At 34.4% G+C, this 18,688-nt stretch overlaps 1 protein-coding gene across 1 annotated transcript; it reads left to right on the top strand.

Annotated features, from left to right (window-relative positions):
* The first annotated feature begins 1,884 nt into the window (after positions 1 to 1,884).
* LOC144566289 (bifunctional aspartokinase/homoserine dehydrogenase 1, chloroplastic-like) lies at positions 1,885 to 14,285 on the top strand. The gene is made up of 19 exons (XM_078316283.1): positions 1,885 to 2,320; positions 2,607 to 2,672; positions 3,326 to 3,390; positions 3,979 to 4,353; positions 5,025 to 5,113; positions 5,459 to 5,765; positions 6,382 to 6,434; positions 6,576 to 6,802; positions 7,510 to 7,597; positions 7,822 to 7,935; positions 8,160 to 8,258; positions 9,158 to 9,352; positions 10,058 to 10,140; positions 10,614 to 10,839; positions 11,323 to 11,468; positions 11,717 to 11,852; positions 12,123 to 12,206; positions 13,179 to 13,271; positions 13,838 to 14,285. Exons 1-19 carry the CDS (start codon positions 2,247 to 2,249, stop codon positions 14,114 to 14,116), a joined length of 2,799 nt encoding a protein of 932 aa, XP_078172409.1. The 5' UTR covers positions 1,885 to 2,246; the 3' UTR covers positions 14,117 to 14,285.
* The last annotated feature ends 4,403 nt before the right edge of the window (positions 14,286 to 18,688 follow it).

The raw sequence follows: 18,688 nt of genomic DNA, 5'->3' as shown, positions 1-18,688 counted from the left end.
TAGGTCACTAAATTTTGTTATTTGTCACGAATTGGTCGCTCAATTTTGATTTGTCTCTTTTGAGTCACTCAACTTTGTTATTTGTCACAATCAAGTCCCTCTATACTTTTCCATCTAAAATTTTAACGGAATATTCCTATTCCGTCCAAAAAATTAACGGAATATACTAATTTCATCCAAAATATTAATGGAATGAGCATATTCCATCCAAAATACTAACGGAATTAGCATATTCCGTTAAAATTTTGGATGGAAAAATATAGAGGGACTTGATTGGGACAAATAACAAAGTTGAGTGACTCAAAATGGACAAATCAAACTTGAGTGACCAATTCGTGACAAATAACAAAGTCTAGTGACCTACAGCGAAATTTACCCTAAATTTATTTAGAAAAACAAAACAAACAAAACAAATTTATGTAAGAAATTATTCTATGATGGAAATAAATCTGCTGAGATCCATGCATAAAAAACTCCCTTTGTTGAAATTCGTGTATGAAAAAATCTGAACCGTTAAAATGAGAATAACCGGTTTCTGTTATTCCAAGAAATAACAACAGATTTATTTCCATGCTATAATGCATTTTAGTATTTTACAGTGCATTTTTTTAGTTTGTTCATTTTTTATATTCTATTTAGGCTGCACGTATGATGGTAAAATACCAAAACTCACAGGTGGGCTCTAATTCATGTCCTTTACACATCCATAAACTTATTCGTGTAAAATTAAAACTATATATAGAATTTTTTTTTTCTAAAAATTTCGCAACAATACATTTACAACACTATAAGTTTGTTTATATTTTTAATCAATTCAGGACACACATGCGATCGTAAAATCACCAAAAAATATCGGTAAACTCTAATGTGTGCTTTAGTTATCCATAAATTAGTTCTTAGTTCTTACAAAATCAAACATATACGTAGAATATAATGCACAGAATAAATTAAAATACAATTTCAGTACATTTGTGTGAGTCTGTTCATGTTTTAAATTAATTTAGACCACGTGTATGCAGAATCACCAAAATTTGTAGATAACCCTCAAGTTAAACTAGTCTATTGATTTACATATTTTAAATATTTTGATCATATTTTAGATTGTTATGAATATAATAGTGGATGGTCCATTCATTTTGTAACTCTCAATATTAATCTTCAATTTATTTTCCCACTACTATTGGAATTCATTTCTCCAATTATTTAGAAGGTTTTTCATTTACAATTTGTAGCCTATAAATAGAGACTTTGTAATATTATATTATACACACATGAGAAATATATGAATAAAGAAATTGCTATTTTTAATGTTCTCTCTACCTTGTTTATTCTTGTTTATGCTTATTTATTTTTATTTCATAGCATAGATCATAGAATAGGAATTCATGCAACCTGTAAGTCAAAAGTTTGAATGTAGATCCTGACCGTTTGATCCATTTTTGTCTGAATATTAAAAAAAATCGTGCATTTCACCTCGCACCAAACCAGATTGATCCAAATTCTAATCAAAACGATTCAGATTTAAACTCAAAATTTGAGTTACCTCATAGGTTTTAGGAGGAACCGAATCGTCTGCCCCCTTGGGGGCAGGAAATTCCTGCCCCCAGAGTCACTGCAGAGTGAGTTCCCATATAACCCTAAATCCAAAATCACTTTAACTCTAAATTCTTTAACAGTAACCGGGCCCACTCCGCAGTGACTCTGGAAGTAGAAATTTTCTGCACCCCAAGGAGCAGGAGATCTGGTTCCGTTTTAGGACGACCCCAGCAGACATTATTTTTATCTGTTTTGTGGGCAAATTTTTTTTTGTGCAAATGACCTGTAGCCCGTAGGCAAGCAGACATTATTCTGATTAACAATTTAAAAAGTGGCATAGAGAAAGTGGTATTCTGATCAACAATTTAAAAAGTGGCATAGAAAAAGTGGAATCTTTCGTCCTAGGGTTCTGCCATCAATGCGCTGACAGTGAAAACCTCCTTTTTTATTTTTTTATTTGGGACATGGCCACTTGGGAGCCCGCGGATCCATCCATCAGGCCCATCGAATCGCACGGTTTATAATCGAATGGAAATTTAACGGACCGCTCAGATCAAACCCAACCCTGCAAACGAATCCTGGCGTTCACGGGTTTAAGCCCCCGTATCCATTTGCTTTTGGTGATTTGCGAGTCTCATTCATTCCGTCTCTCTCCCCTTTGTATCGAGACATAATTCTGTCTCTCTCGCTCTCACTCATTGCCTACTGAGATGAAGAGCTTCGCTCTCTCTAATTCCTTGCCAACGAATCCAGCAGTACACCGCCACTTGAGAACTCACCCCAGGTTTGCACGGCTGTTACTTCCCTTACTCTTTTTTTTTTTTTTTTTTTTGCTTTTCAGGTGATATTGTACTTGAGATTTCCCTCGATTTCGAGTTTCGTTGCTGAGACCGTTGTTCTTCCCAAGGCGTTTGATTTGTGCTTTTTTTTTGTCGTATTGGCCCAAGAGTATAAAAAAAAAAAGAATTTTACGTGGATGCAAAATGGGCCTTTTCATCTGTTCGAGTATATTTATACTGTTTTTGTTCGAGTATATTTTTTTTATTAACACATTCTGATGTTTTGTGTAGACTAGCAAATTTGCAATGCTTGCAGAATGGAAGAGCTCATTGTTGGCCTTTAATTAACCATTTTAGGTACCTGATTTTTCTCTGAAAGCCATTATGAAACTGTGATGTATTACAATTTACAGTACAGCTCTTGTTTATTATGTACCTGTTGCTGACCTGGTCGATCCAAATTTGATCCTTTTTATTCTTTTGTATTTATTTTGTATCATATAACATTTTTATTTTTATTTTATTCATTATTGTTATTATTATTATGGACTAAAACTTAAGGGAAAGTATACAAGGATCCAAATGTGAATAAATACCAATTTTCTGCATGGATTTTGGATTGGACTATATGATCTTATTACCAAGTTATGAAAATTAATACCTGCATGCATAAGCAATACACCATTTTGGACCATAATCAATACATAAAACATCAATTTAATTAAATAAGTCATATGATTTTTATTTTTTCAAAACAAAATGATAAGCACATTTTTTGGTTCATTTTTGATGACCTATATGCGTATCCATTCCTTTGGATTTGGATGGGGTTAGCAGATTATGGATCTTCATTGACTATTCTGTTTCGATCACTAATAAACTATCAAGTTGAAGTCATTTTAATCGATTCTATATTTTTCTGATACCTACTGGTAGGTACACATCAGCTTGACCTTGGCATTTTGTTTTTTTAATTTACCTTTTTATGTTTGTCGTTGGTATTAATTCAGGACAAATGGTGTCCTAAAAGTTCAGACAAAAGGAGGTCTTGTCAAAACACTTGCTTCAGTTACAGGTATGGCACTGAAAATTTTACTGTACCTGTGGCCTTCTCAATTTTCCATAAAAATTTGATATCCCTGTTCTTATTATTGTTGCATTGTTTTTAATATATCACCAAACATTTATCCGTTTTTCTTTTCAATATCCAACATATATTGGGTTGTTGTTACATTGTTTTTAACATATCACCAAATATTTATCAGCTTTTCTTTTCAATATCCAACATATCTTGCATCGCTGCATATTTCACTAAGCAACTAAAACAAAAGTAGGGTTTAGCAAAAGATGACTGAATTATTTCTAACTTCTACATATTTTACTGAACCAAATATTGTAGGAGATCATACAAATTTGGAAGATGAATACCAACAAATTTCAGTTTAATTGGGAGTATATCAGTAGTATGAGATGCAAATTTATCTATAACAAAAATGTGTTATAAGCATCTTAAGAGCTAGCATGGTGGCTGCCAATAAGATATATGCTTCTTGTTATTTGCAATTACAATAAAAGCATTCAGTGTTATATGGAGAAGAAAAGAACAAAAGGAATAATTCTCTCTCTCCTTATTTACGACTATCTTATGTGATCTTTTTTGCAGATGTCTCACTGGAACAGGAAATGGCAAAACCGAACCTACCGAAAGGCGACATGTGGTCAGTGCACAAGTTTGGTGGGACTTGTATGGGTTCATCAGAACGGATCCAGAATGTTGCGAGCATTGTATTACATGATCCATCCGAGAGGAAGCTGATAATCGTCTCAGCCATGTCTAAGGTGACTGACATGTTGTACAATTTGGTGTGCAAGGCCAAGTCCAGGGATGATTTGTATACGAGTGCACTTGATGAGGTTTTTGACAAACACATGAGTGCAGCCAAGCAGCTTCTTGAAGGGGAGGATCTAGCACGGTTTTTAGCGCGGTTGCATGCAGATGTTAGCAACCTCAGAACTATGCTCTGTGCCATTTATATAGGTACATTTTCTTACCTATGCAGGGGCAAAAATAGAAAATGGAGAGTATCTTGTAATTTTATTTTATGAGTGGGGCTAACAGTATTATTTTTTGTAAAAATTAAAATTATTAAAGGGTTAAAATGAAAATTTCAATTTATAGGGGGTGCTTAGCACCCCTTTCTCCATGTCTCCTTCCGTCCCTGTACCTATGTCACACGGTTTATAATTTTGGCTGAATCTGCTACACTGGTACCCTCAAGCCTCTCTAATTTGTTATTATTTTTTTCTTTTCGTGAGGCTATCTCTTCATCTTTATGAGCAAAAACCCTTAAAGAAAAAAAGTAAAACTGTCCTGGTCCTTTTGGCCATCAGCAGCTTTGGTTCTGTATCAGTTAAGGAACCTCAGAACAAGAAAAGATACAAGTAAGGTAAGGATAACACTCAGTAAAATGGGATATATTCATTGGTGCATTTATCTAGTTAGATACAATATGTAGATTCTGCACTGGTCAGTTTCTGGAAACTGATAGAATTTTATATGGAACAAATGTTCGTTTGCATACAGAGTTAAGGGGAAAATAATTGTATGATATACCAGCTGGTCTGGTACAAGAGTACAACTGATATTACTGTGCTTGTTTGTTTTATTATCCACTGTCTGGTGTTGATTTGGTGCCATTATATCTGTAGCTGGTCACGCGACAGAATCTTTTTCAGACTTTGTTGTCGGCCATGGTGAGTTATGGTCTGCACAGATGCTGTCTTATGCAATTAATAAGGTAAAAGAACAATTTTAGTTTCAAGCTAACATGTGTTAAATGAAAAAGAAAAGGGAATTACCAACTGCAATTGAGCAATCAATCAACTGAACGGCTATGTATAAATCCATTCCTTGTGATTTCTCGATTGCAAAAAAAACATTGGTTTGCCCCATTCTAATCTGTTGTTTAATTAACTGAATGTAAAACACCCTCATCAATCCTCTATTTTTCTGGCTGTAAATGGAATCGGTTGGAAATGGTGCCGATATCTACATTCATTTGTTGCAATATTTTCCATTACTATTATACAGATGCCAACCAGACCGGTATTCCTGTTCTTAGCACTTTCAATTTGTTATGCAGTTGGGACAGCCATGCAGCTGGATGGACACCAGGGATGTACTAATAGTAAACCCGACAGGGTCAGACCAAGTTGATCCGGATTACCCTAAATCGGAAAAGAAGCTCAAAGAGTGGTTCTCTTCACACAACCCTGCGGGTACTATAATAGCTACTGGTTTCATAGCAAGCACGGTTGATGATGTACCAACCACCTTGAAAAGAGATGGGAGTGACTTCTCAGCTGCTATACTTGGTGCTCTGGTCCATGCTCGCCAGGTTACCATTTGGACTGATGTGGATGGTGTTTATAGTGCTGACCCTAGAAAAGGTCTCTCTCTCTCTCTTTCTCTCTGTGGTGTTATGCATATACTTTACATGGTGTGCTGGGGATGCCTACGCAGGGTCGAGGGGGAAAATGTTTTGATGGGGGGCAGTGATACAAATATGCAGATTGTATACTACAGTTCTGATTTATCTCTTATTTTCAGAATTATGGGGGGTCATAATGAGAAAATTTTATTTAAAGTTTGCGGTTCAAACTTAAATTTTTTATATTTAAAAAAAAATGAGAAGTACTACATAAATTAGTAAAAATTTAAAAAAAAAAAATGGGGGTCAATTGACCCTCATACCATTAGAGTTAATCTGCCCCCTGTGCCTACATACATGTTCAAAGATTACATGCTGGATAAGATGTTTTTAGATGCTAAATAGTTTCACAGATGCCCCTACAAGATATCAAATATCATGCATAAACCTGGATGGAACTTCTTTTTGTACCATTTAGCCCTCTGAAATACACATTCACCAGGGATATTATCTGCTCTATACTGGCTTTTAAGTCCAAAATTCCGCATATGCTATGGAAATCACTAAATGCTGTGTAGGTGCATCTTTATCAGATTATGTTTTCCATTGGCTTATACTTTTCTATTTATTTTCAGTTTGCGAAGCAGTGATTTTGCCAACATTATCATACCAGGAAGCCTGGGAAATGGTAATTTCACAACCTTTTATACTCGGCTGGTAAAAATAAAAGATCTTGCTGCTTGTATACTTGTACAGACTCAGTATAGACGAACAGGTACCACTTTAGTTTTGCAAACATGTCGAATTTTGAAAATATTCTCTCTTTCAGTCATACTTCGGGGCGAATGTTTTGCACCCAAGAACAATCATTCCAGTAATGAGGCTTAATATCCCGATCGTGATTCGGAACATATTCAATCTCTCAGCTCCTGGAACGGTGATTTGTGAACAGCCCATTGATGACACAACAGACTATGAGATGGCAGATAATATCATCAATAAGACGGTCAAAGCATTCGCAACTATTGATAACCTTGCACTTGTTAATGTTGAAGGGTAAGAATCAGGGTCGAATTTACGTTTGCTAAATGGGGATCAATTGACCCCCATAGATTATAATATTAATAGTAAAATTTTGTTAATCAACTATAATAATTTCGTTTGTTAATTTTATCTTTAACATTATAAATGTATAGTACAATTTTATCTAATAAACCCTTTAAACTTGTACTACAAATTATAATATTAAAGATAAATTTACTATATTTATGCTAAATTTGACCCCCATAGATTAAAATCCTTATATGCATATTGACCCCCATTAATTAAAATTGCCATATTTATATTTACTAGAAATCTTTATGTGCATATTAACCCCTATAAATTAAAATCCTGCCTCCGCCTCTGGTAAGAATGTAAAGTCAGTAGTTCTACAGATTGATTTTTCTTATTCAACATTTTTTTTTTTAAGTTATGAACTTACGATCAAATAATGGTGTTATATTTCTTGCAAGACTTGTAGCAAGCGAGGGTTTTTTGTACCGTGTTATCACCTCAAAACAACTGTTCTTCTTTTAATGTTTTTGTTTGAATTTTATTTTATTGGAACCTTTATTTAGTTCTGATTTTTATGTATCCTGTGTTTATTCTCTTTCTAAATTTTGCACTTGAAAATCTGTTAAACTACGATATTCATTTTTTAATTCTATGGTAAACTTTAATGGTTTTTTTTTTCTAAGTTTATTAATAATCAAATAATGTAGGACTGGTATGGCAGGAGTTCCTGGTACAGCAAGTGCCATTTTTAGTGCCGTGAAAGAAGTTGGTGCTAATGTCATCATGATCTCCCAGGTAACCAGACCTCAAGTGTGCCCCAATTTATTCATGTTCTTCATGAATATTTTAGGTCTGTAACCACAAGCCATATTATTCTCTTTTTAGACAGATCCGACTTGCACCAAGGAATTTAATTTTAGTTTGGTGGTTAGCAACAAAATTAAATAAACTCTGTTGATGTATAGAAGAGTTAGCCAACAACAACTAACACACCATAATTTATATACGATCTTGATTAGGCAAGTAGTGAGCACTCAGTATGCTTTGCTGTACCAGAGAAGGAGGTAGGGGCTGTCTCAACTATTCTGCAGTCTAGATTTCGCCAAGCCTTAGAGGCTGGGAGGCTTTCTCGGGTAAAATCTTACTTAGCTATCAAATATATTTGGTCCACCACCTGTACCAGATGATTATATTTTAATACATCCTTTTGTAGTTCTTTGTTGGTCAAGGGGTATAGTAAACAGTTCTCAGCCGCTTCAGTATTTATTGGTCAAGGGTTACCAGAGTCTTGCGACTTATTTAATATTGCTACATTTTGTAATTTGCTTTACTAACTCTGTATATGTGTGGTGTGTAGGTAGAGGTTATCAATAATTGTTGCATTTTAGCTGCAGTTGGTCAAAGGATGGCCAGTACTCCTGGAGTTAGTGCGACACTTTTTGATGCATTAGCTAAGGTTCAGTTCTTATTAAGACTATGATATGAATTCTTGCCTTACCACAAATTCCTAGACAAGTTCACACACCCTTGTGATCCATGACCATTCATTTTCAAATTTTTTGTACTTGTGCATGATTTTCTATATAGTTTAAGTAAAATGCTACGAGTCCTATAAAATTGACCCCCATATGCAGTAGGAAAATTTTATATGATTGACCACCATAGTTTGAAAGTCTTAACTCCGTCCCTGCTTATGATATTATAAATATATCAAGAGACGGGATCCAATTACACCCTTTTTTGGTGACACCGGATTACACCCTATGTTCACAAAGTCCAAACAGTTGATCCAAACCGTTCAACTTGATGGATATGTTAAAATGTGCTTGAAGATCAAATTTTACATTTTTCTGAATTTTTTTACTATCTATTAAGATGGGTACAAAAATTCAATAGCGATTTTGTTAAATACTTAATAAATAGTAAAAAAATTTCAAAAAATGTAAAATTTGATCTGCAAGCACATTTTAACTTATCCATTATGTTGCACAGTTTGGATCGACTGTTTGGAATTTGAAAACTTTGAAAATGGAGAGTGTAATTTGGTGTCACCAAAAAATGGTGTAATTGGATCCCTCCTCATATATCAAATGCCCCTCAAAAGTTTCTCATAACTTTTTGCCGGAGACGATCATTAGGGGGAAAAATAATTTGGACATCCCTTAAAGTGGAGAATAAAGCATACTACTTGCAGCTTATGAAATTATTGCAGAAGGGGCACTAGCTTTATAGTTTGTTCTATTGACAAGATTTGTCATTTTCACGGTATACATGATAGTTGACACTCTATGCTGCATGCATAAACTTTTGTTGTTTATTTCTGGTGTATTTATAGTTTATTGCACAAAATGTCAGGCAAACATAAATGTAAGAGCAATAGCTCAGGGGTGCAGTGAGTACAACATAACAGTGGTCTTGAAGCAAGAGGATTGCATAAGAGCTCTCAGAGCTGCTCATTCGCGGTTCTACCTCTCTAGAACCATGCTAGCAGTAGGTGTCATCGGCCCAGGTCTAATTGGTGCGACCCTTCTCGATCAGCTTCGAGATCAGGTTAAATAAATATCTGTTTTATATTGGTTATGGATTTGTATAGAATACAACATTTGAAAATTTGATTGCTTACAAAACACATGCCTAACATTTCTTGGGGTTTGGAAAGATGATACATTCTATGCAAAATGGTATTATTACATACAAGGACAGCAGTGTATAATAAATAAAAACAAAATTGTATAACATAGTGAAGTATATTATATCATGTACAATGTGGTAAGCGAAAAATTGGTAGGGTTGCCCTTTGGTTGAATTTCCCATGTACTCGTGAATGGAAATACCTCATGTATTCTTAAATAATGTAGGTGAAACCTAACTTATCTCCCTTAACATTTTAGTTCTTTTCTATATAAAAAGTTGATGGGGTACTGCTCGCCGGCAAAGAAAGCATACTATTTTATATGAAATTGTTACCTAACTTCCATTACTTACAAAAGCTGCATGTTATATTCTGTAAAAAACCAATAAAAGAAGTGGAAGATATGCATAAGGTACATCATATGCAAGCTGATATACATACGTGTAAGAATGTTTTAAGGCAAAACAGGTAATCAGATTATTGCTTTCTGCATGCAATACCCTTCCATGAAATTATTTTTTCTTGAAAAATCTATAGTAATGTGCATTACCTGTTTTGACTATTGCATTCAGACTTTTTAATAATGTCAATTCATGCCAGCTCAAATAGTTTCTTATGTATAGGCAGCGGTGCTCAAGGAAGAACTCAACATAGATTTGCGTGTGATGGGAGTTACTGGCTCAAGTAAAATGATTTTGAGTGAATCGTAAGGCTTTTGCATAAATTTTTTCTTTGAAAGAAAATCTTATTTGCACCCTACAAGACCCTATTAAAGATTTCCTAACTATTGTTCTTTTCACTTGAGGAGAGTAGCTCATGCATCTTTCCAAAACAAAAGATGTAAATAAAATTATGTATTTTAGTGTATAGTACAGAATTTATCATTTTATTTGTGGGTGGGTCATTTCCAACACCCCCCCCCCCCCCCCCCCCCCACCCCTCCCTCTCTTTGTTAATATACATAGATGCAGAAGAAGGTCAAAAAATACTATTCCAGTCAACTTTCAAGAAAATGATAGGAGAGTGATAAACAAAATGGTTTTTGTTCCTGTAGTTTCGTATTTTGTAGTGATCATCTTGTTTTTAAACTATTTATAGGAACATAATAATATCTTTTTTGAGTTCCCAGGTAATTGTGTAACAGTTTGAGGTTATAATTATTTCTGTTGTACTTTATAGGGGAATAGACCTGACAAAGTGGAGAGAGATGATTAAGGAAAACCCAGAAAAAGCCGACCTAGATCGATTTGCACAGCACTTGCAGGAAAATCACTTCTTCCCAAACAAGGTAGTGGTAGATTGCACTGCAGATACTGAAGTTGCAAACCGGTACTATGAGTGGCTAAGGCAGGGAATTCACGTCATCACTCCTAACAAGAAAGCCAACTCTGGGCCACTTGATCGGGTATGTAACTTTCTATATTACTTCTGTCATAGAAGCATGATTTTATACAAGTAATGCATTACAGAAACAACAGGAGATCCGATGCAGACCTAGGGGTGTTCATCGGGTCTGGTATAATTGGTTTTAAACCGAACTGAGAGAGTTCAGATTAAATGGTTCGGTCTCCGATTAATAAGTTTATGTCGGACTGACCTTGCTAGGATTTGGTAGAGAATAGGTCGGTTCAGTTGTATTTTTGAAAGCCGAATAAAATTTTGGTACCCCTAGATGCAGCACCATTGTGATTAAACCCTCTGACCATAAATTTGTCATGAAAATTACCATGAATTTTGGCACGTCACTTGTCACTTCAGTTGATGGTACGGTCATACGGTGGTGGTGAGAGTTTAATTTTGGCTGAGCCTTGAAAATGTCAGTTTCTGTTACTGCTCCTGTTCCATTTCTCCCGATTGGACAATAATTATTTTTTTATCTGAATTACAGTATCTGAAACTAAGGGCACTACAGAGGAGGTCATACACACACTATTTCTATGAAGCAACTGTTGGTGCAGGGCTCCCTATCATCAGCACATTGCGCGGTTTGTTAGAAACTGGAGACAAAATATTGCGCATTGAAGGCATCTTCAGGTCATTGTCTATACCGAGATACACAATATGTTTAGTCTAAATTTGAAACAGCTGAGTAAAACCAATGCATATATAAAACCCAATTAAACACAAACAATACCAAAGAGTACAAAAAAATAGTACATGGATAATTTGGATTGATACTGGGTTATCTGATTGGCTCTGCCCTTCGACCAAGCAGACTAATTTAGTAATTTGTAGTTAAATTCTATCCATTTCATATGGAATTTTTTTTTTTTTATCTCCAGCGGAACATTGAGTTACATATTCAACAATTTTGAGGGAACAAGAGCATTTAGTGAAGTCGTGGCTGAGGCAAAAGAAGCCGGTTATACAGAGCCTGACCCAAGGGATGATCTTTCTGGTACTGATGTTGCCAGAAAGGTGCTCCACTTCTCTCTCTCTATCTCTCTCTGCCCACTTCTGTGCATGATTTTGTATAATTGTTTAACCAGTTGGCAAGGTAAAGCTGGTAAATAATGGTGTCTATAGTCGCTAGCTGACCTTAAAAAAATGGTGTCTATACTCTATAAGGTGTGGAAGCTTGAACATAGGCTGCTTATGCCAATTACTTGAACCGGAAACTGAGTAAGAAATAAATGCAATTGTTGGTTTGTCCTTTTAACAAACTGAGAGTACTCGTTTATTATACAGGTCATTATTCTAGCGAGAGAATCTGGATTGAAGCTTGAGCTTTCTGATATTCCAGTCCAGAGCCTTGTGCCAGAGCCATTAAGTGTAAGGACTACCTTTATATATATAATCTTCTTCTTTTTTGTTCATTTGTGTTTGGCCTTTGTTATTTAATTGCATAATAACTCTTTAAACTTAAATTATCAAACTAGAGGTGTGCCTTACATTGCATCAGTAAAGCTAGATTATGTTGCAGATTTTTTTCCCTTATTCTATGAAGTTATAAAGTTAGAGATATTGAAAAGAAATTTTATGTGTAACATTGGCAAATGATCAAATATTGTTTTTTATTATAATTATCATGTAGTTTGACTTTTTAACTTTATAAAATTTTATTTCAAATATTTGAATAAGATTTTGTGGGTATTATTTTATTAGCATGTCTTGTCTTGTCTTGTTTACACTTCCAAATAACTGCAAAATGAATAAATCTATAAACTATATAAAAATGAAAAATCATGTTTTATCAAAAGAAATGAATATTTAAATGCACTTTTAGAAAGTATTATTTTTTGCAAATTCTTAAAAATATTGTTACAACAAAATTAAAAGCATGAAAGAAAATTACTGTCCTTGTAACAATATATTGTATTGGAAATTTTGTGGCAAAAAAGCTGAATTTTTCTTGTAAAACTCTTTTAAAGTGCATAGAGATTAGGAGGCCAAGATTAGTGGTTTGATACTTTAATAATCTAACAGTCAATTTAAAATTATAAACTATAATTTTGCAGTGAATGCTACAATGGAAGTACCCTTGAGCTTGAGGATTAATTAGCGATAGATTTGGCCCAAAAATGTCATAAACAGTGAAAAAGTATCAGTATTGTCTAAATTCTAGGATTCCACAAGAAACCTCAGAAGAAAATAAAATGCATCTTAAATAAAAGCTACTGATAGATGAAAATTGCGTGCACAATAGGAGTTGAAAACAGAAACCAGTATAATTTTACTGGTAGCATGCTTTGTACCTCTTGTTGTCATGAAAATATACCTAAGAATGTTTTGTAAAAAATTCAGGTATGTTCGACAGCTGATGAGTTCATGCAGAAGCTCCCATCTTTTGATGCTGAGCTAGCCCAGGAACGAAACAATGCCAGTGATTCTGGAGAGGTCTCTCTCTCTCTCTTCCATCCCCCTACATTTTTGAAATGCCCTCTCTTAAGCCAGTGCATATAAAATCCCCAAAGTAAACAGAAAAGGTTCAAATAGAAATGTTTATTAAAAAAAAATTGCCAGCAATACTATTTGGTATTCACAAAAGCAAAGGGATGTGCTGACGAATCAACTTTATTTGACAGCTGTGATAACCGTCTGTGAAATTTGCTGAAAGTCGAAAACTAAAATTATAAATGCATCCTTTCTCATTTAGTTGTACCATGTATCAATTTGAGAATCATTTGATCACTAATCAAATGCTGATGAAATTAAACTGTTAATCACTTATAGCTGACCAATCAGTTTTTTGGGTTGCACCAATTTGTTGATTTTGATGCGCTATTTCTTGGTTGTCATTTACGATCACTAGAAACTAAAAAGTTGTACAAGCTGGTAGTCCCCCCCCCCCCCCCCCCCCCCAACCCCCCCAACACACACACACAAATTCCTGTATGAGATTAGTGACTTTAACACATGAATTAACCTCCTTTTTCACTTTTTTCTTTTATTATTGTTGAAAGGTCTTGCGGTACGTTGGAGTGGTGGATGCAGTGAACCAAAAAGGGCTGGTTGAGCTGAAGCGCTACAAGCGTGACCACCCATTTGCTCAACTATCGGGATCCGATAACATAATTGCATTTACCACCTCCCGGTACAAGGACCAGCCGCTTATAGTGCGTGGACCTGGTGCAGGAGCAGAGGTAACTGCTGGTGGAGTGTTCAGCGACATATTGCGCCTTGCATCTATCTTGGTGCACCATCATAATAATTGTAATTTTGGACAAATGAACCATCATTAGAAGATGAGTTTCAATCCCTATTGCCTAATAAAAGTAATAATTATCTAGTTAGTTATTTGGTAGAATTATCATCTGGCCTAGTGGTTCATATTTTGTAGCGCATCTTGGAGGTTTTGTACTAACACTAGAATGTGTCAATTTCAGAGCTTGTGTTGTGTGGTGCTATTTTGTAACCCTTTTCTTTTTGCTTTTATGAGATCGTGATAGACTATCACGATGAGTTCATATCCTCTGAGGTAACATAATATGTTTGTTTAGATCAGGACCGTCTGATCAGAATCCGGACAATTCAGGGGTCCTTTAATATTCGTGTGGATTCTAATTGGATGGTCAAAATATAAACAGAAATATTATGTTACCTTAGGTGTTTTGAATATGTAGACGATCCCAGTCATTCGCGTTTACCAAATTGGCGCAAATTATCATTTTGCACGGTTGTGTTTGGCTGAGGTGATGATAAAATCATTGAAATTCAAATTGGCGTAAATTACCAAATTGGCGAATGCGAAGTAGTCATTTTTCCGATTTATCGCAAATGTGTTTTTGAGTGATTTAGCAGATTTTTGAGAAAGTTACGTATTTAGACAAAAAAAAAAAAAAAAACAAAAATGTCATATTTCGGCGATTATCAAATAGCCGCTAAAATGAGATGTCACATGGAGCATGCAACACTTCTCGCGAAGGACACAATATGCAAAATGACAAAATTACAAGAAAATCTACCAAGTTAGAAAGACCATGCGACCTCCTCCATGCTGTATGCGGCATAGTCTAGAGACTGCACAAGTTAGCAGGACAGGCCTTGCAAAAAATCCGCTTTTCTGATGGGCCACGTTATTCTTAGGAAGACTATAAATACCCCTTTTGTAAAGGATTTAGTGTGTGTGTTCAATTGTATAAGTCCAGAATTATAGCTAGTAATTCTCATTGTTAGGTTAGATTTAAGAGTTACTTAGAGAGAAAGATAGCCATTAGAAGTCAAGTAAGAAGAAGTCATCTAAGGAGGAAAAAGATTCTTTCATCTTTAATTGGGTTGTAATTTATGTTCTCTTTATTTATTTCTTTTATTGCCATGGCCATAAGAAACTAAACTTCTCATCTCTACGGTGGTGATTGTACTTTAATTCTTAATTATGTTTTGATATATGTTTGTAAATCGACACCCTCAATTATATTGTACAGTATGATCATGCGCTTGTGATCTGAATATAAGTTGAAATTAGAGTTTATAAATAGTTAAAAGTTTGTAGTTTATTTTAGAATCATCAATATGTTAAAATAATTAATAATTGACCAGTATGATTCATCTCGCCCGCAATAATTAAAACACACACATCATAGTCCATAAAAAAGAAGTGGCCGGGAAGAACCATTCGTCTGTGCTGGTTTTGGACAAATTTCCGCATCGATGCGATGCGTTTAAAATTCTTTTTGGATGCTATTACAACAAGAAATTCAAACATTTAACATTTTTCCCGTCTTCTCCTTCTATACATCACGTTTTTCTTTTCAAATTTGCGTCCAGTAACAATTTTTACACAGAATTACATTGCTATTTGGAATAATGATAGAATAACGGGTTGCCGCAACCTTGTAATTTTTTAACCGAAGACATTTGAGTGTATTTTGATATAAAAAAAGTGGGTAGCCAAGTAATAAATTATAGTATATAAAAAGTATTATTTGTATGTTGTAATGTTGTAACTAACGGTATGTATTTATCGGATGAACAGTCAAGTGATTAATTGGTATGTGGTTGATTAATCTAAATTTTGTATTTTTATTAAAGTTATGTGCATATATTCATAATTTATTAAGTATAATTAATTTAACTCATTAAAATTATCAAATAATTTTTTTTGTTAATTAATAAAGTTTTATAAAATTGTCATTTAAAATAACTCCAGATAAGAAAAAAATAAAACATTAACAGATTAATCGAACAAATCGGCCAAATTGACGGATTAAATGGCCCAATATATAATGGATCATTACTCAACAAATGACTGACTAAAAAGCCTACGGGTAGGGATGTAAACGGATCGGATGTTATTCGATTTCATCCGGATGCAAATCCAAACAATTACTTATATTATCCTATCCGTATCCGAAAAATTATAATATATGAGGATACGGTAAGATTTTTAACTATCCGTATCCGACCATTTACATCTCTAAACCACAACAAATGTACTATATGATCTTAAATTGATTTATTAAATTGCATATATACACACCAATGATTTATTAAACTGCATGTACATATATATTCTGATGAACAATATAACACAGTAACATGATTAGTGACTAATATTTGCCCACAAAACAAATAAAAATAATGTTTGCTGGGGTCGTCCTAAAACGGCACCAGATCTCCTACCCCTTTGGGTGCAGAAAATTTCTGCTTCCAGAATCACTGTGGAGTGAGCCCGGTTACTGTTAAAGGATTTAGGGTTAAAGTGATTTTGGATTTAGGGTTATATGGGGACCCACTCTGCAGTGACTCTGGGGGCAGAAATTTCCTGCCCCCAGGGGGCAGACGATTTGGTTCCTCCTAAAACCTATGAGGTAACTCAAATTTTGAGTTTAAATCTGAATCGTTTTGATTAGAATTTGGATCAATCTGGTTTGGTGCGAGGTGAAATGCACGAATTTTTTTAATATTCAGACAAAAATAGATCGAACGGTCAGGATCTACATTCAAACTTTTGACTTACAGGTTGTATGAATTCCTATTTTATGATCTATGTTATGAAATAAAAATAAATAAGCATAAACAAGACAGAGAACATAAAAATGACAATATTTTTATTTATATATTTCTCATGTGTGTATAATATTACAAAGTCTCTATTTATAGGTTACAAATTGTAAATGAAAAACCTTCTAAATAATTTGAGAAATGAATTTCAATAGTAGTGGCCATCAATTTCAATAGCAGTGCATGGAGTAGTGGAAAAATAAATTGAGAATTAATATTGAGAGTTACAAAATGAATGGACCATCCACTATTATATTCATAACAATCCAAAATATGATCAAAATAATTAAAATATGTAAATCAATAGACTAGTTTTAACTTGAGGGTTATCTGCAAATTTTGGTGATTTTGCATACACGTGGTCTAAATTAATTAAAAACATGAACAGACTCACACAAATGTACTGAAATTGTATTTTAATTTATTCCGTGCATTATATTCTACGTATATGTTTGATTTTTGTAAGAACTAAGAACTAATTTATTAACCTTCTAACTTTGTCTGCTTGACTTTAAACTAAATTAATTCGAATGTTTAAAATTTTCACATGTAGACGCATCACTCGTAAGGTATGCGGGTTTCAACAGTTCGGATTCGTCATTGAAAGTCGATTTGACAGGTTTTAGACTTGAGTTCACCAAGAGTCTTGGTGAACATAAGAACACCCTAGTTCTACTCTTCAAATATATGGTATATATTTGTTGTTTTTTTTTTTTTTTTTTTTGAGTAAGAATAGGAGTCGTGCTCCTATTTTATTAACCGCAATTGGTTACATTGTTTGTTGAGGGTTGTGAGAAATAACCCTCTGATGGATGTACATGTGATTGCAAAAAAAAAAAAAAAAAAAAAAAAAAAGAAAAAAAAAGAAAAAAGAAAAAGAAAAAGAAAGAAAACCTAGAACATAACAGAAACATAATGATCTTCTTAATCATCTCAATCTTCTTTGATTTGTATAATTCCACTGGGTTTTAACTTCTTCCGTCAATTCTTCAACCGACTTTGAACGCTCTCTGAACAATCTTGTACAGCGCTCCCTCCATAGTATAAACAAAGTGATGAGCACTAATTCTCTGAGTTCCTTCGGCTTACTTCCGTCAATCAGCAAAGTTGCATAATCCACGTCATGGAACAGTTGCGTACTGCAATGCAGCATGTCTGAATTGAGGACCCGATTGTATACCTGTCTTGCAATTATACAATCTCTAAACAGGTGTATTGTGGTCTCCTGTTCTGCTCGGCATAAGTAGCAAATACTGACAAAATTAAAACCTCTCCTGTTAAGATTTTCAGTGGTTAATACCCTGTTTAGTAGAAGTAGCCATCCGAAGATTTTGAAACGAGGTGGTGCTGTTAGCTTCCATAATCTATGCAAAGGACTTCTTACTCGATGTCCATCTTTTAGCAAAAAATACGCAGACCTAACCGAGAACATGCCAGTGGATTGTCCCTTCCATATTGCATCATCAAGTAAACCTTGAGATGCTGTCATTCTTGCTTGCACCACAATTTGGATCAGAATTTGCAATTCAGAGATTGCTTGATGTGTAGTTACTGGTCTGAACAAGCTACCAATATTTTGAGTACACACTACTTGCTTCACTGATATGTCTTTGCACCATGCAAAAGTGTATAAAGCCCTGAATCTTTCTTTTAAAATATGCTCTCCCCAATCTTCATCCCAGAAATTAATCGTGCTACCATCTCCTATTTTTCTGACCATAAAACAATGACAAAATTGCAATGTTCCTTTCAATTGGCTTTTAAAGAAGTGTGATTCATAAAGGGCATTGCTTTGCTGCATGTAGAGAGCT

The sequence above is a fragment of the Carex rostrata genome, chromosome 15, assembly GCF_964058835.1.
Source record: "Carex rostrata chromosome 15, lpCarRost1.2, whole genome shotgun sequence".
Lineage (NCBI taxonomy): Eukaryota > Viridiplantae > Streptophyta > Magnoliopsida > Poales > Cyperaceae > Carex > Carex rostrata.
Note: the sequence above shows the minus strand (reverse complement) of the source record. Positions and strands in the feature narration are given on the sequence as shown.

Excerpts from the sequence above, each read along its gene's own strand:
- LOC144566289 (XM_078316283.1), top strand. The coding sequence starts at position 2,247 with ATGAAGAGCTTCGCTCTCTCTAATTCCTTGCCAACGAATCCAGCAGTA. Across the intron at positions 5,114-5,458 it reads TGTCTTATGCAATTAATAAG|TTGGGACAGCCATGCAGCTG; the intron begins GTAAAAGAACAA and ends TTTGTTATGCAG. Across the intron at positions 7,598-7,821 it reads ATGTCATCATGATCTCCCAG|GCAAGTAGTGAGCACTCAGT; the intron begins GTAACCAGACCT and ends GATCTTGATTAG.